Below are 17,696 nucleotides of genomic sequence, written 5' to 3'. Positions count from 1 at the left end.
TGAGCAATCGAGCAGAAGTTCCACATGTAAAAGTAATATTGTTGTCAAATAAACTCACCCAGCAATCAAATCAATAGGTTTAAAGATTTTTGGAGGAATTCCTGAGGAAGACGCCAACAGCAAGCCACAATCACAGTGGAAACAGGTGAGGATCTTTAAACTGCGCGCTGGAGGCGGGGCTTTAAATAAGCTAGCAGAGTTTGGGGCAACACAGGAAGTGGCCCCGCAAAAATAAAAGTCCTTAACTAATTGCGGGTTACACTAAGCACTTAAAAAAACTCACCTAGCTGTTTTCTGGCAATAAGTTAATGCTTTTGGTTTCTGGAAAATGAAACGTTTCAAAAACCTCTGGAATGTAACGTTGCAAATCAGTTGGCACTGCCCGTCACCTAGCAACCCCAGCCAAGCCCACCCCGTTCCCTAGCAACCCAATCTGAGCTCCAATACATTTGGTCAGCAGATTTTGCCGCTTTATGTGCTGTACAATGGCTATTTTGTGTAGCCCACAGACTTATCCTATATAGATCATCTTTAATAAAAGTAATTTCTAAACTGACGATTTAAAAGTCTGTTATTTTCTGAGTCACTTTGATATTTTTATTTGATATTTTTAACCTAAATTTACAATATAACTCGTGTTTAATTTTCTTTTTTTTCTGTTTTCAGAATCTTGTAAGAAAGTGCCTTAATGCTGGTTTAAATAACCCCAAATTAGTCATATAGACAGATCTGGCTACTGTTGATCAGCCTGTGGGAGCCACATACGTGACAGTTTACTTAGAGCTTTGATGTTTAAGGAGAGAATAATTATGCCCATTAAAGGGGCTTTTATACAGACATCAGTGTGCAGAACGTCAGCATGCTCTGCCCCCTCTGACCGTGCATCAAACCATACTGCAGCTGAATGCCATCCGGAGCTGGAGCCAGAAACCCTTTATGGGTCAAAACCACCAACAAAGGTGGGGTTGATATGAAATATAATGAACTGAAAATAAACCTGAAAACATAAAAACACCAGTCAGAACTTGTTAAAAATAATGTTACACAGTGGTGTTCGGTGTGTTTGTGGTTTTTACTTGACTTTTCAGTAAAAAAGTCAAGTAAATGTCTAGGGGTATGATTCTCGCTTTGGGTGCAAGAAGTCCTGGGTTCCGATCCCAGACGAGCCCCCAATTGTTATGACTGGCTCAAGGTCATAACAAAAACGGGAGACCATGCAGTGGTTAAAGTGCATAAAGAGGAATATTTATTAACACAAACAACAATGGATTGTGAATGTCAGTATCAGTGGTGTAATGCAAATGCTTGGATGTGATGTATGCGTGCATATGGAAGTGCTGAAGTTCAAAAACAAAGACAAACTCAAATGTGCAAAAGGAGGGGAGCTGAGGCCTGGCAACAAAACACCACAAGCATCAAGAGCAGAGTGGACGCCAAAGGCGACCCAGAAGGTGGAGACGGCCAGGTTTAAATGCTCTGTGCTCCAAATGAACAAATCAGCAGCACCTGTAAAGGGGAGGAGCACAAAGACAGACAACAAGACACCTGCAACCCAACCCATAAGACCCAGAGCCGTAACGACACTACAGTCTTTGTCCTCACTGCACTTTTTATTTTAGCTATCCAAAAAAAGCTATACCAAGTTTAGTTAATTCTAAAACTTGGTAAAAAAAATAATCTTTAATGTTTCACCTCTTATACATGTGGGAACAGAGTTTCTGCTGAGATGAACTCAGACTTTTCTAAATCTGAGATTTGAGATAATAAAATACTATGTTCGAAATCGCTTTCTGACTCTGACATTTTCAAACAATACTTTCTAAATCTCCGATTTCAGGAAAATACTTTCTATGTCCGAGATTTTTAGAAATACTTTCTAAATTTTGAGATCTTTAAATGTGAGATTTAAAAAGAGTACTTTCTAAATCTGCAAGTTTTAGGAGTAGTGTCTAAATCTGAGATTTTTTACATAAATATTTTCTAAATATGAAATGTTAAAAACTCTTCTAAATCTCTGATTTTAAAAATGAAAAGAAAGGCATTTTCAAATCTAAGAAATTTGAAAAACTACATTTCTGATTCTTCAGTGAACGTTTGGGTAGATTTTTATCACAATATTCCTAAACTATACTTTCTGTATTGTCTGTATTGTTTTTAAGAAAATCATACAGCAGAACATGTGCACCTGAAATGCACCAACTAATTAGACCAGAATTAGCCAGCTATGTGATTTTTATTTTTATTTTTTTAATGATCGCTCCTGATTGGTGATCGGCAGATCCAAAAATTGAAATCTGTTTTCCTTTTGTTTTTGTTTTTCCTCGTTTGTTAAGTGCATCAAACTTTCATACATATAATGTTAATTTTGCAGGTTAACAACTAATACGTTTTCAGTAGTTTATTTATATTCTGCTGTCCGGAAATCTCCTTATGCCACTCTAATAAATATTATCTTCCAGCAGGCGGATACTCAGGGTTATTTTGGTTTCATCGGGGGTCATAACCTCTCATATTTCATAAGTCAACCGTCTCATGTGCTGATCAAAATTGCAATTAAAGGAAACGGAGCGGAATACAAACTCTTCAGAGATTTTAATACTTTTTACTATCGTTATTTACCCCCTTAATTTATTAGAAATGCCTGTAACTTGAAAGAAAATAAGCTGATAATGAATAGTTGAGTGCTTTAAAATGGAAAGTATGTCAGTAAAACATATTCAGTTCAGTGTGTTTGGACTCTTAAGTTGTTAAGTTTTCTTTGAACGACAATCACTCAGAAGTTAGTTTTCATACTGATTTTCTAAAGATTTTTGACCAGCTGTCGTTTGTACTTTGCAGGAAAAAGGCCCAACAAGTGTTTTTAAGTTTAGAGAGCATTCACACTGCGTCTCTTCAGCATCTCAGGGGCCTTAGCTTATAGAGATTGTGCTCCTCTAAGGAGTCCAAAGCCCAGCGGCCCCGGCCCCGAGCCGGAGTTGTGCAGCAGGTGCTCATAGGAGGCCAGATCTGGGCCTTGGGTAATTCTATCCAACGTGGGGATAGATCTTGATTTGAGAAAAAGCCATTTTGTAAGACATTTTTTCATTCTCTCTAAGAACATTCAGTGTAATGTGACTTTAAAAGGAAGAGAAACGGTTCTGTTTATCCCCCTCCTTAAACATTTGGGCCACTAAAGTGCATATCTGTGACTGTAGAGAGCTTAGCATGGGATCCAGGATGCAAGCGTGCAACTTCATTAAATATGTAATTCAACGTGCATCCGTGTGGAAGTTCAAATTACTGCAGCTTAGATTGCAAATATTTTCTGTCAGCAAGCGCACTGTGACGCAGATGAAGCGCTGGTGTGATTACATCCGATCTCACCTTTGGGAATGATAGTTGTTAACTACACAGTATTTGTTACTCACTTCACCGACATCCTTGAGTTACAAGCTGGGCCCGAGTGACACGAGGGACATTTTTTCACACTTTGACATATTTTATTGGAGTTTTATGTGACAGAATAGCACAAAGTGGCAAAATGATGCATGCTTTTTTAAATGTGTTTGCAAGTAAAATCTGAAAAGGATTGCATGCATTTACATTCACCCCATTTAATGCTGAGACTGCTTAATAAAACCCAAACAGCTTTCAGAAGTCACCTAATTAGTATAGTCCCTCTGTGTGTAATTTAATCTCAGTATCAACCCACCTGTTCTCTGACGGCCTAAGCAGAACTTCGCCGTACAGCTAAGCCAGATCTATACACCCCAAAGAGCTGTTTCCCCTCAGTCCAGCTAAATAAAACTCATTTAGAGCGCCAAATGTGGCAAAAACTTCCAGGTTTTGATAAATATCTGCTATAGGAATTGTGTTATTTAATAAAAATTACCATTTTATTTACATTTTTAGGTTTTAAAATTAAGGAAAACTCCTAAATTATGGAAAAAAAGATGATAAATAATCTTTTTTTGTAAAAACATATGACAAGACTAACAAGAAAAAGAGATATTAAAAATATTACTGCTACATTTATTGATAGTGAAGGTAATTATTCCATAAAAAACAAGCAAAGAAACTGTTTAAACTTGGTTTATCATATCTTGTTAAAACTTCAAAAAGGAAACGGGGCGGAATATAAAATCCGCCGCGTATTTTATATTATTAACTGGAGTATTTAATAATAACAGTAATTATTTATTTACTTTTGAATAAAAATCATTTGTTTATGTATTGTTCTACAAAAAAATACCAATAATAAAACACATTAAAAAATGAAAGTTGGTACTATATTCCACAAACTAAGACCAAGGCTTTTCCAAAATATTTGTGGCTGTAACTGCAGTAAAAGGTGGCTATATTTGTGTATATGACACTCTTTATAGGTTTATAAATAAGAAAGATAATATCATAAATAATTTTCAGTTATGCTCCACTTCTAAAACATAAAATCCCAACAAAGTACATTTTAGTTTACGGTTGTTTTATATGTGAAAAACTTTAAGAGGAATGAATACTTTAGCATTTATTGATCAATAATGAAGTTTATTTAATTAAAAATATAAGTTTAATGACTTTAAAACAACAGAAAAAGTGATTGTTTCTTATCTGCTGGTATTATTAAAGTGCATTCTGCCTCTCGGCTGTTTCGGTGCATCTGTTGCTTTAAAAGTCGTGCAGTCGATCTGCGGCACGGTCCTTTAAAAGCTCTTATTACTGACAGTAATGGACTGCCGAGGATTTGATTAGTCTTAATTTTTTACGATGCCATCAGTGCTCTCAGGAGTTGAATTAAATTGAACTCCTTGGACCCAGCAGCAGGTCTGCATCTGTCCATTACAAACGCAGAAAACGCGGCGTGTTCGCACGGCGCACACATGAAAGCCATGCGTGTTGTTTAGGCTTCGCCCTCGGGCGAGCGGCTTTTTATGTAAGTAAAACAACAGATGTCTCGGCTCTCTGATTCACTGTCAGAAGTGCCATCTCATTAGCTGTGAATATTGCAGAGCAAATCTGCGGCTCTGTCATAAATATTGAAAATGAAATGAGTCACGGATCACAGCGGCGGTGTGCTAAGTCGTCTCCGAGGGTGAGCTGAAAGCGCAGCGGTGACCTCCTGCAGGGAGTCGAACCGCGGGGAAGATGGAGCGTAACTGCTAATCAAACGGCTTAAATGTCGCTCCTCATCAACGCCGGTTTATCCTCACGAGTCTTTTGTTCGCTGAAATTCATGGCTCTGTAAATACGTTATGAGAGGATATGGAACCCATAGCGCTTCCATTCCCGCTATGGGTTGTTTTGTTGCTTTGTTGTGTAATTATTATTGTTTGTTTTGTTTTTCTGACCCTTCCCTCTCCTTGCCCTCTCTCCTCCTCCTCCTCCTCTGCAGCTGTCCCCTTCCCCCCCAGTCACCGGCTGACGGCTAAAGAGGTGTTTGACAGCGACGGGAAGCCCAAAGTGGATGTGCTGAAAGCTCACCTAACCAAGGAGGGGCGCGTGGACGAGTCGGTGGCCCTCAGGCTCATAGGAGAGGGCGCTGCCATCCTGCGCTCGGAGAAGAACCTGCTGGACATCGAGGCCCCTGTGACAGGTCAGGAAAACACCCGAAATGAGCCCCCCAAATAAATAAACACCAAATCATGAAGCCTGATCAGCAAATATTTAATTTACTTTTGTAAATAAGTGATTTTTCCTTTTACCTTCTCTGCCATGAACTACACATGCAACATTTTAGTTAGTCATTTTTTGAGGTGAGAGGATCTGTAAATCATTGCTGAACACATGAAAACGTTTTTTAGGCTTTTTTTATTAAAACAGGGATGTCCAAAGTGTGACCCGATGGCCATTTATAGGCCTCTGGATTATTTTTTTCAGCCCCTCAGTGTACAATTCAAAAATGGAGCCAATTTGTGATGAATTCTTAACCCTTCTAGGCTGAATGTGTCGACGACGATCCAGCCAATTTTGCAGTACCGTAATTCCATCACACTTTGCGCTATCTGAAAGATTCCAATGGTTTCTGAAAGGGGAGACGTTGCACTTTCCAGCCAATATCAGGTTATTACGGCAATTTCACTCCCGCCGTAGCAGGGAGGGAGTGAAATTAATCTGAGAGGTGGTCTCTTACTAGTCGGTAAATTGCGAAAATAACTTGCTAGATATCAAAAGTTTCAGTTGTTATGGAGAAATGGGCAAATATATATTTACACACAGGACATTTAAAGAACTTCATGCAATCAAAATAAGCAAAAATATCCAGGCGGAGATTTGAAACTTGGGGCTTAAAGGGCTAAAGGGGCAGTGTTATGTATTTTCAAGGCACATGGTGCCACGTTATAGCAGAATCAACCTTCATTTGTTATAAAAATGCCACAAATGGTACTTTGACCAACCCTGGTGTAAATAAATACTAAAATAAAAAGACGCTTCCATACCCGCTATGGGTTGCTTTATTGCTGTTTTAGTTGGTACCAGTTCAATCACGTTACAGTGCCATGCAAAAGTAATTTTTCAACTTATTTCCTTTCTTATTTTTATTTTTTTTGTATCCCGCCAGGGGGTCTTTTTGTGGGCTCTAGTGTCCCTTATTTTTTGAAAGTAGGCTGACAGGAAAGTGGGAAGAAGAAGGGGGAAGACATGCCACTAATGTCGCCGGATCCAGGAGTCGAACCCTCGACGGCTGCGTTGAGGACTCAAGCCCTCCAAACATGGGTCGCGCTAACCACTACGCCACCACGGCACGCCCAACATATTTACTTTTTGTCAGCCATGTGTTTTATTGGGATTTTAGGCGATAACCCAACACAGACCAGTGCGTATTTGTGAAGTCGAAGGAAAATGATTCATGTTTTTCATAATGTGCAGCTCTACTAATAAGTTGTGTTAAATTAGTCTCATTGGTATCGGAGTAAACGGACAAATACACACTGTGCTTTTTAGTGTTATTTATAAAAATATTGGAAATCGTGGATTATTTTTCCTCCCACTTCACATGTACACAGTACTTGTGTGTTGGACTCGTGACAAAATGTGAAAAAGTATGAATACTTTCATAAGGCACCATGGATCACTGTCTCACCCTGTAAAACCTGTTTTATTCTGTTATTCAGTCAGGAAAAGTAACTGCAGTTTCGTGTGTTTGGCAGTTTTATTTTAACGGCTGTTTTACTTTCATTTTCAGCTTTCAGTTCTCAGTTTCAGTTTCCCATTTGGATAGCTTTCTGCTTGCTTACAGTGATTGCCAGTGATTTAGATTGTTGACTGAAGCTGTTTTCACATCAGAAAATATCTGGATAATGTGCAAAGAAATTTGCTTTGAACTTTTTTTTTTTTCCCCCTCTCACAGTCTCTGTTCACAGATGCACTTCGCAGCTGGAGATTTTCCCCATGAGCTGCTTTTTCTGTGAGAAATGCAGCAAAGTGACACTTTTATAAAGGGCACAATAGGACACGATTAGGGCTGTGGACCACAATGTTGTGTTTACAACCAGTTTTTCTTTTCTTTTGTGTTTGGAGATATCAAACAAGGAATGCAACATACACAGGTCTGGCTGCAATCACTCAAAAATGCTCCACAAGATTAGATTTGATTAAAGCAGCGGTAAATTATGACCTGCTTATCTTGTAGCTGATGTGTGACTTTGGAAGTTAAATTACAAAATTTTTACCCATATTAGCTTCTTTTTTTTGTTGCTTTGTTTTACCTGTTTTTCAAAAAATAAAGTCACAAATATCCATAACTAGCTAGCTCTAAGTGTTTTGTATCCTAATTAACCTAATTATGGCCTTAATGCCAAACATAGGCTGTGTAATTAGCCGTAGCGGGCTTGTAGTTGAAGCACAGATGTTTTCTTCAGTTTCACATCAGAATATTTGAAGTTATTACATTTTTAATAAAACGCTCACTTACTATTGGCTTAGAAAACTTTTAAAAGTGTTTTTTGTTTTTATGTTCTGTACTGAAAATCACATTTTCAAACCTCTGATGATGGCAACCAAAACATTTATTTGTTTAAACTATTGGTACCAACTCAAATCTCATTTGGCTCAAAAATGTCGCGACTCAAATCTGGTTTCTTCAAAGAGTTGCTGTGGGAGGAAACGAGCTCCTGTAGCAGTCAGTCTTGCAACAAATCTAAAGAGGCCTCTGACTGAAGCCTGTTACTATATGATAGTTTCATGACTGCTATGACATGCTAACAGCTCATTATCTATTCCACACTAACATGTCCTGGATGACACCATCAGTTGTTGGCAAGGTTTGCTAATCCACCTCATTTGCTTTTGCCGCTCCACTTTAATTGGTGATACGGTTAGAAAAACTGGTAAAGACACGGAGTCGGGGATGTGATCCTTAACCGTTCTGGTCGATGGAAGAGATGGATAGAACTTCGTCCTTCTCTCTCTGCTCTTTGGTGCTGCTTTGCATCCAGTCCTCAACCTCCTCTGGGACTCGGGGTCATAGTTCAGATGGTATCTGATCCTTTGAGATGCTAATCAGCCGCTCCAAGTTGTAAAAACAATACCTCGTTGTTGCCACGGTTACGCATCACTACCAACTGTCGAAAAGCAAAAAAAATAAAAATCAAAAGGAACAGAGTTACTCCAACATGCTGCTGTTCTAGAATAAGTTAAAAACAAAACAAAATCCCCCAAAATAATAATTTATGTTTAACAAGATCACAAATATGTTTCATTGCTTATCTTGCTTGTTTGTCATTTCAGAAGGTAAGAAAGTTAGATCCTCAGAAATCAAGAGTATTTGTTTTATTTTTGCCATTGTTTTTTAAGTAGCACATTAATGGAAAGTTGAGTGGAAGAAAAAACTATGGCAGAAATTAAAAAACATACTCTGATGTCTGAAGATCTCTTTCTGCCACAGTTTTTTTCTTCCACTCAACTTTCCATTAACATGGTTGAACTATTGTGAGTTACCCAGCAGTATTCCCCTAGATTGCAGTGAACATTAAACTTTGTTTTAATAACACTTCTGTATTAAATGTTTGTTTCATGTAGCATAATTATCCAAAATAATAAAGTAATACACTCAACATGTTTAAATGTTTCATTTTTTGAGCTGATTTACTGAAATAAATGAACTTTATTTCATTAATATTGTGATCTAGGTGCAGTTGTGAGCCATCAGGTGACAGATTTGTAAAGCACATCCAATCCTGGTCTCAGGTTGGCTGGAATGACGTCAGTCATTGTTTGCTCGTACACCAAGAGAGCCTAAATGTGCATGCGGTTGTTGAACAGTAGATGCACTCAAGCCTGCAAAATGTTGACACACAGGAAATGCAAATAAGAGTCTAGTCCTTGAATTTAAACACTTTAAGTAAAAATCTTTGTAAAAAGAAAAAAGAAAGTAGAAGTGGTGATAGCTGTTTTAGCTCTAGAAATGATGAGATTTCTCTCTTCCAGAAGTTGAATTTTAGTTGTTTTTTTGTATTTTTTTTAATGAACACGGCGCCTTGAGGTGGTTGCTGATGCATATTCATGCATCCACTGCAGCTATTGTTGTCCTTCTGCCTGGTCAAGTGTGCTGCTCCTCCATTAGACTTTCTGATGAGGCCTCTTTGATGTTGGTGTAATCAGAGGCAGAGGCCTACTCAAGGGATCTATGGTAACCCATCATTTCCTAATACCAGATCATTTCCACAATATGGTCCAGAGAGGCCTGTGTTCGCATTAGGCAGGAAATGCACTCACTTAAATTCATGAATGCATGACCCTTGTGTGCCTCCAGTGCTTATGAAGGCCACCATGATGGGGGGGAAATGTCTCGTCTGGCGGTTTTGAGGCAGCGACGATCAACAGAGAGATTAAAACAAGCTGCATTCTGGTTCTGATCCGTGTTTACGGAGGTTGACGTGTGATGAAACAGAGCTGGATGTGTAATCATTCGGCTTTTGGCGACTGGAGCTCACAGGCTGCTGAAGATAAACACCGATGGAGGCTGGATGGAGGCCAGACGGAGGTTGGATGGAGGCCGGATGGAGGCCGGATGGAGGTTGGATGGAGGCCGGATGGAGGCTGGATGGAGGCCGGATGGAGGCTGGATGGAGGTTGGATGGAGGCCGGATGGAGGTTGGATGGAGGCCGGATGGAGGCCGGATGGAGGCCGGATGGAGGTTGGATGGAGGCCGGATGGAGGTTGGATGGAGGCCGGATGGAGGCTGGATGGAGGTTGGACAAGCTGGGTGCCAGATTCACTTCATTCACCAGAAAATAACGATCTAACTAGTGAGTGAGGAGAGAACTGACTGAGGGCTGAAAACTAGATGGATATATACGGCTTTCATCCATTCATCTTTCTTTTTTCATCCATCCATCCAACCATTCATTTGTCCATCCATCCATTCATTCATCCATCTCTGTCCATTCATCCATTCTTTCATCCATTAATATTACTTTCATCCATCCAACCAACCATCTATCCATCCATCTTACTCTTATCCATCCATCAAATGTTGTTGTTCTTGAGTTCATTCATGTTTATTTCAGAATTTAGCAACAAAAAGGGTTTTTGAATTAAAAACATTTCTTTTGTTTTTGGTGTGTGTTACACGCACTGTGTAGATTGGATTAAAATGTGATTGATTAATTTTAGACCCTGCCATTAACCAGATAAATAATTTTAATCGAGTCCCACCTCTCATAGAAACTTCACAAATTGCAAGTTTTAAAGGATTCCGTTCCCTTTTCCACATAGAAGACGTTCCGTTTCCGGTCGAGCTAAACATCGTCCGATTCCAGAAACCTTTGGAGCGATCGCTGCATCCCTCCCAACAACCTGATCTTGAGCTTTTGTTTTCACAGACACATTCTGCTGACCTTTTCCCACCGGTCGTACTGTCTTTTTAAATTCTGCAAAACCACGTTGTGAAGTCGTCATCCGTTACGATGTTTTATTTATTTATTTTTTAAGATTTCACTACAATTCAAGTGTTGGTTGAACAGGTGAACCTGCCTGCTTTTGTTGTGCTACACCGAAATGCCGGACAGTTTCTGCTCTGATCCTGAGGAGCAGGCGTGTGCGTGTGTGTGTGCGTGTTCATCGGCGTGTGCATGCGAGTGCAACGGCAAAGCACTTCTTGCCCTCCCACTCAACAACCTTGTCTCAACCCCTCTCCCACTCATTAGTCTTTTTCAGCGAGGGCTTCTCTGCTGCTTGTGCTCATTTTCCCGCTGTGTTTACCTCCGTTGTTCTCCTGTTCTCTTCTCTCACTCCTCTAACTTTCTCTCTCTCTCCTTCCCTCTGCTGCCCTCCATTCCAGCATGACACATGGTCAGCAAATTAGTATGTAAATATTTATCGTGGATGCAAAGCACCATGACATGTCAGCTATCTCTCTCTCCCTCTCTCTGCTCCTCACTCTCGCTCAGTCACTTCCTTGTTGGGCCAGATGGCAGGTGGGTTTTTTATTTATTAATTTATTTATTTTTTTGAGAAGGGAGGAGTGTGACAAACGGTGCTGGCTTAGGATGCTGAATACAAGCTGCTCCCGTGGCCTTCGCTCCTCTCTTGCCATCACAGGAGCTCCTATAACCACATCACCAGGCAACGGCAAGCTCTTACATACCTCAGTAAGCCTCTGCAGAGAGCCGGCTCCACCGTGAACGCGCCTCCTGTCTTATTAAAACACAATAAAACACGTTTCCCCACAACTAGTAATACCATTTTTATGAAATCTTATGGTATTACTGCACAATGGACTCTAAAACATCCGATCCACTCGACTACTCTGAGATGTGATGAGGAAATACGAAGACTTTGATTGTTAGACTTCCTGTAGAAAAACCTCACTTTAGACCTTGACGATGACAGTTTAACAAATGTGTAACAAAATCCTCGAATAAACGGGAAATGTACACGCTCAAGTGAGTCCTTTTACTTCTTCTTATACGAATTTGGTAATAAGCATGACCATCAAACAATGCTAGAAAAACGATTTCATTAATGAAAAGAAAGAGGGGACACATCAGCGCACTGAAGCGGCTACAAGCTGCCCGCTACATTTAATAATCAATTGTTTTCCTGAAATCATAGTATTTTACCCGTCACTCTTTAAGTTTTTACAATTAAACAACGAAACAGTCAAATCTAAGTCCATAACCCAGCCTATAAATCAAAAGAAAAAGAAATAGTTCATCAATAATAATAGTCCATCAACAAAGTCCATAATTAGGCAATCCAAAAAAAATAAAGTTCCGTTTGCGCAAAAAAAAACAACGTTGGGGCCCAAAAATATTAATCCGTCTTCGTGCACCAAAAATACAAGAAAGAAAGAAAAAAAAATTGGAAGGGTCTCACCGGGTCGGCGTTTGTGTGCCCGGGCGGTTCCCTTCGTCAGGCCTGGATCGCGAGCGCCTCGGGTCCGGTCAACGCTCCGTGTGGCTCTACCTTGCCTCCAGAAGACTTTTGACCCCTTTGTGAATTGCTCTGGCCACGCTTTTAGTCCAGCAGTCAGTTCTCTCCGGGCTAATCTTGCAAGCTCCTCGGACCGTCGCTCGGCGTCTCTTCCAGCGTGCTGCCACACCCCTTTCTCCTCTCAATCAAGTGTCCTCTGTTCCTTTTATAAGTTCCGGTAAAAGTTGTGACCCAGATATATTTTTACTAAGTGGACTTTCACAAATACATACATACAAGACATCCTTGTATACATATCAATACAACAAAAATTATGTGTATTTTATTAACCTATATTTTATTCTCGGAGGTTAATTTTTTTTTTTTTTTTTGCTTGGGATACCTTATTTCATTGTGATGTCACAAATGTGCAAGTTGAAGCATTTTGCTCCTGTTAAATCACATCTGTAGATTATTATGCAAGACTTTTTCTTCCCATCATCCAACCTTTATTTCATCCATTTATTATTTTTTCTTTCATCCATCCATCCATTTATCCTTAAAACAATTTATCGATCTGTCCATGTTTTCTTTTTTTCTATCATTCATCCGTCCGTTACATTTTCTACTGTAAAAACTGGGGAAAGATTTTTTCTTAAAAAATCTCAATTTGTTTGTAAAAACTATGAAATTTTGATAGGAACATTTTCATTTTTCTTCCTGTGGATGTAAAGGGGCTTGTTCAACCTTTTGTCATTTCAAATCAACTACCTTAGCTCTAACTATTAAAGTGTATTGTTTAATTTCTGCTTTTCAGATTGCGCTCACAAGCACGGCAGACGTTCATAAACAGATTGTAAGCTCCGCCTCCGCCTTTGCATAATGCCGTGCCGTTCAGGATGTGGGCTCTCGGAGAGAGGCATCATAAAACCCCGGGTATTGTTACTGCGCCCCGTCTCAATCAAAACACGATCTGGCACGGCCGCTCAATAAGCTTGGCCTTTCGGAGTGGCCTGTGTAGGTTCTGAAGCCAGGTTGTGTAATGCCCACCACCCACTCAGTAGCTGCTGCCCGCCGATACGCTGCTACTCAGGGGGAATCACTTCAGCACACAAGCAGGAGATGGCCAGAACGAATTGTTTCTCACTCCAGATAATGTACTCCCACCTGCTCTTCTTATGTGGGCTTTGCTTCTCACCTCGTTTTTGTGTGCTGTGTGACAAGAGGGAGGGAGGCGAAGCGTGTCTGTAGGTGTACTGGAGCAGAGCGATGGGGAGGGTTGTGTGTTTGCTGCTGATGAAGTGGAGTGCCGAGCTGGAGGAGGGAGCCGCTGCTTGTGTTTGACTTCCATCGATCAGCGGCGTCCACAGATGCATTGACTGCAATTCAGAGCGACCATCAAATCAAGTCTTTGGCTAGAAATTGAACCGTCAGCATCAGCTTCTCATTTCTTATTGTCCCCTAAAGGTCAGCTACATGTGCACTTCTCACCACACTGTTGGAAAAAATCACCATTTTTAACATTTTGTTCTACATAAATCCTTAAACAACTCTAAAAAATATTCCTGGACGATAAATTGTCTCAGACGTTTTTGTGGTAATATTGTTATTTTGAGACCATATTCAAGTAATATAATGTTAATGGCATAATAATGTATTCCCAAAGATCAAACAACTTTAAATTGTAATGAACATTTAACACTGGAATTGGAAGAAATTTTAAATATCCAACAAAACAACTGAAACAACAAATACAAGTATTTATGAAGTCTATTAAGCACCAACTGGAAGACTTTTGCCTTGCAGTTTTTGGTTGAAAAGAGAAAAACAAAACGTAATCCAAATGAAAGTTATTAAGGTTGTTTTAATTTATCATGCGATTAATTGATTTATTGCTAATTGTGACAGACGTACATGACGCTTTATAAAATATATGACTACCTTTTTCATCAACAGTAGCTGTGGCATTGTGTGATTTATGTCCTTTATCAGGTCAGAAGCAGCCCAGGTTAGTGTTTTCTTTTTGTTTTGTTTGGTTTGGTTGACGCTACCATTATTGAAAGGATCCAAATCCTGGGATGTTTCCATGGCAATAACCAGCCTTAACGCCACAAAAACCTCAGGAGAAACCAAGATGTGAAGCACAATGCTTCGTCATCGGGGTGAATCCTGTGACAAATGTAGTCGGATTATACTAAATTAGTGATATAAATTGGGAAAATATGACTATGCTCACAATTAGAAATTAGTTAGATTTTTTTGTGTAACTTGATGCAAAGCAGGTTGGGATTTTAAAGTATCAGTGCTTTAAATGCTTTTAATGTGATTCTACAGTAAGTGTAACATTTTTTAGACTTCAACTCCTTCCATGGCGTTGCTTATTTCAATTTTTTAATTTCCGTGTCTGTAAAATGAACAAATTACATGAGAATTAACTTGAAAGCATTAAGTTCTCTGCTCCCAGTGTGACATTACAAAGAGCGAAGCGATTCGAAATGGATTTCTGATGATTCAAAATTTTTTAATTAAAGCCACAGCTTCATTCTTATCCTTGGATTTCTCAAAAGATGTAATTAAATGTTGCGTTTCCCAAGTTTTCTTTACAGACGTTTTAAAACCGTAATATAACCGGATCTGGAGTGTATTTGTGAGTTATGTCTTTATATTAGAACTGCAACATTTCAGAAAATATTTAAGGATAATAATGTGTCTGGAAATTGGAAGAACAATGTCTCCACCATTCCCCATGACTAAATACGTTGTAGAAGCCTGTCACAGTAAACAATTGGATCAATTGATCAATTGATTGTATGATGAATTAAAGTGAGCTGAATAATTTCCATTCTGATTATTAATATTTTTAAAAGACAATTTTGTTTGCAGAGACTTTATATTTCATTTTTGGTTTTGGTTTTGTGTCTGTTTTATATTTCTGTTTTATTTATTGTTTTTGTGTCTTTTTGTTTTGGTTGTGTTTTATTTTGGATATTTAAAATGTCTTCCAGTTCCAGTGCTAACTGGAAGACATTTCATACTGTAACAAAGTTAAAAATGTATTGGTCTTTGAGAGGGTGGACTTTATGACGTCGTTATCGTTACTTTAAAATGGTTTCAAAATATCAATATTGTCATCTATTGATGGACAATTGATTGGAGGAAGTTCAAACCATCACAGATATTAAACTGTTTGGTCTTCAGTCAGAGGCTTATTCAGATTTGTTGCAAATTGTTGATTTTTCTGAATCTAATTTATTTGTTTCTAAATTGATATTATTGACAAACAGTATTAAAGCCTGTTGCACAATTGAAAACAATATTTTTGTCCCTTTTTTAATGTTTTTGTAAATACAAACAGTGAAAGGTCAGAGCTGTTTTTAAGAAAATTAGTATTCTTGGTATGTCTGATGCAAACAAAAGAGAATAATTATCTTGCCTAGAAATGCATTGTTTGACTTGATTTTTTTTTCTCGCTGCTTTTAAAAATTACACATTCAATGTCTTTTTTTTTTTAATTCTTCCATTAAAGCAGTTTCCTCTGAAGCTTAACAACAAGTCTAAAATAGGCAAGTGGTGCGTGTGTCGTGGACGCAAATGGAGAGGAAATGAAAAGAATGACGATATCTGCAGAAATCAAACGGAAAATAATAAGGTTCCTTGAAGTCAGTCCCTGCTGTGGATTTAAACGGCGTTACATTGTGGGTTTAATAAAAGACGACGGGTAAAGCAGAGGTTTACGATGCAGTCAAGGAGAGAGGATTCTCAGAGCCGTCTCACGAGTCTCATAACTTGGGATAATTGCTCTTGAACGCTGTCCTCCCGCTTCGTCTAATTGGGTATCACAGCGTCGGTTTTTCTCTTTTCTACCTGAGTCTAATTGTGTTTCTTGCTGTGAGATTCAGTTCGTAAAGCTTTGAGAAACGCAAGTTCTTTTTACAAATTGCAACCAAATCTGTTAACGCTTTGGGAAACGTCTCCGTTTCTCCCTTACGCGTTGACTAGATGACCTTAAAACGTGGAGATATGAAGGATCAACCTCTTGGTTGTTGCTGTTGTCTGTCCAGCTGGTCCGTGAATAAATAGAAATAGTGAAAGGTCAGATCATGATTTTAAGAAAATTATAAATATTGTTTATATTTACATTCGGGTGAAGATTATTACATCGCTCAGGGAGGGGAAAACCTTTTCTAAAGTTGTTGCATGAACTGGGAAGGCTTTATTTAGATCTATTAAATGTAACTGTTGTTTTCAACACTGATAAAGATGACAAAATGAGTCGAATTAGCTGCTTCATAAAAGACAGAGAGCCAAAATAACAAAGATTTACCTGTTTAAATATTTAACTGACTCTTGACTCATGACTGAGGGTCAAGTTTATAAGTTTGTAAAAACAAGAATAGCACTGCTTCTGTTTTAGTAAATATATGTTTAGAGCATAGGTGTCAAACTCAAGGCCCAGGGGCAAAATCTGGCCCGCCGTGGCTTTTTACATGGCCCTCTGGATTCCAGATTACATCAATAAGTCCTTCCAGTTTTTCACAAATCTGCAAAATTCACACAAAATCAACAAATTTCCAATTTTTGTCCTAATTTTACTGCAAATGTTCTCAAAATTGGTCAAAAACATTGAATCCGTAACTGATACAGCGAGTCACGTTTCACATCATACATTAGTGCAAATATTGTTAAAAAAAATCCTTACAAGCATTATTTAATATTCACCACAAAATCTGTAATTTTGACTCCAAAATACACTCCAAAAAACAATCCCAAAACCCTGGAGGAACAACTATTTATTGATATTTAAATAGTTTAATTGGTTTTATCAATAGATTCTGGCACAACCGGCCCTTTAAGAACATTCAGATTTTTGATTTGGCCCAAAATAAAAATGAGTTTGACGCCACTAGATTAGAGCAAGGGTGTTCAAAGTGAGGCCTGGGGACCATTTTGCAGCCCCTGGATTCATTTTGAGCGGTCCCCGACCTCAATGCAGAGATAAATTAGGACAAAACTACAACTTTTAAATTAAAATCCACTGACAAAAATGTCACATGGAACACAATGTGCTCATATTTTCAAACCTTTTTGGTTGCCTTCTACTTTCATAGTAAATATTAACACATCTACTCATTGATTTGTACTCCTGTGTGAACGGTTTACGACCCCAAAGCGACCCGCATGCGCGGCAGAAGAACGTCGACGTCACACAGCAGCGCATTGATTGCAGAAGTATTCACGGATAAAATGCTGACCGTTCGGACTGCAAACGCTTTGAGAACAATCAGATCGGATTTAGTTCCACTTAATGGAAGCGGCACGATTTGGATTTAGTGACTGAAAACCTACAGATTTTCACTTTTATACA

At 38.8% G+C, this 17,696-nt stretch overlaps 1 protein-coding gene and 1 long non-coding RNA gene across 6 annotated transcripts in view; both read left to right on the top strand.

Moving 5' to 3' along the window:
* LOC116732205 (serine/threonine-protein phosphatase 2B catalytic subunit alpha isoform) overlaps window positions 1-17,696 on the top strand; it is a 95,902-nt gene that overhangs the window by 38,449 nt on the left and 39,757 nt on the right. For all 5 annotated transcript variants that reach the window (XR_004341736.1, XM_032582237.1, XM_032582239.1 and 2 more), the window contains exon 2: window positions 5,369-5,569. Coding sequence is in view for 4 of the 5 variants with exons in the window: in XM_032582237.1 (XP_032438128.1) it covers window positions 5,369-5,569 (201 nt within the window). In the remaining variant the exon portion in view is untranslated. The remainder of the gene's footprint in view (window positions 1-5,368; window positions 5,570-17,696) is intronic.
* LOC116732206 (uncharacterized) lies at window positions 8,280-16,996 on the top strand. The gene is made up of 3 exons (XR_004341737.1): window positions 8,280-8,290; window positions 9,210-9,216; window positions 16,763-16,996. It is a non-coding gene; the product is annotated as an uncharacterized LOC116732206 (long non-coding RNA).

Source organism: Xiphophorus hellerii, chromosome 14 (genome assembly GCF_003331165.1).
Source record: "Xiphophorus hellerii strain 12219 chromosome 14, Xiphophorus_hellerii-4.1, whole genome shotgun sequence".
In the NCBI taxonomy this organism is placed as follows: Eukaryota; Metazoa; Chordata; class Actinopteri; order Cyprinodontiformes; family Poeciliidae; genus Xiphophorus; species Xiphophorus hellerii.
Note: the sequence above shows the minus strand (reverse complement) of the source record. Positions and strands in the feature narration are given on the sequence as shown.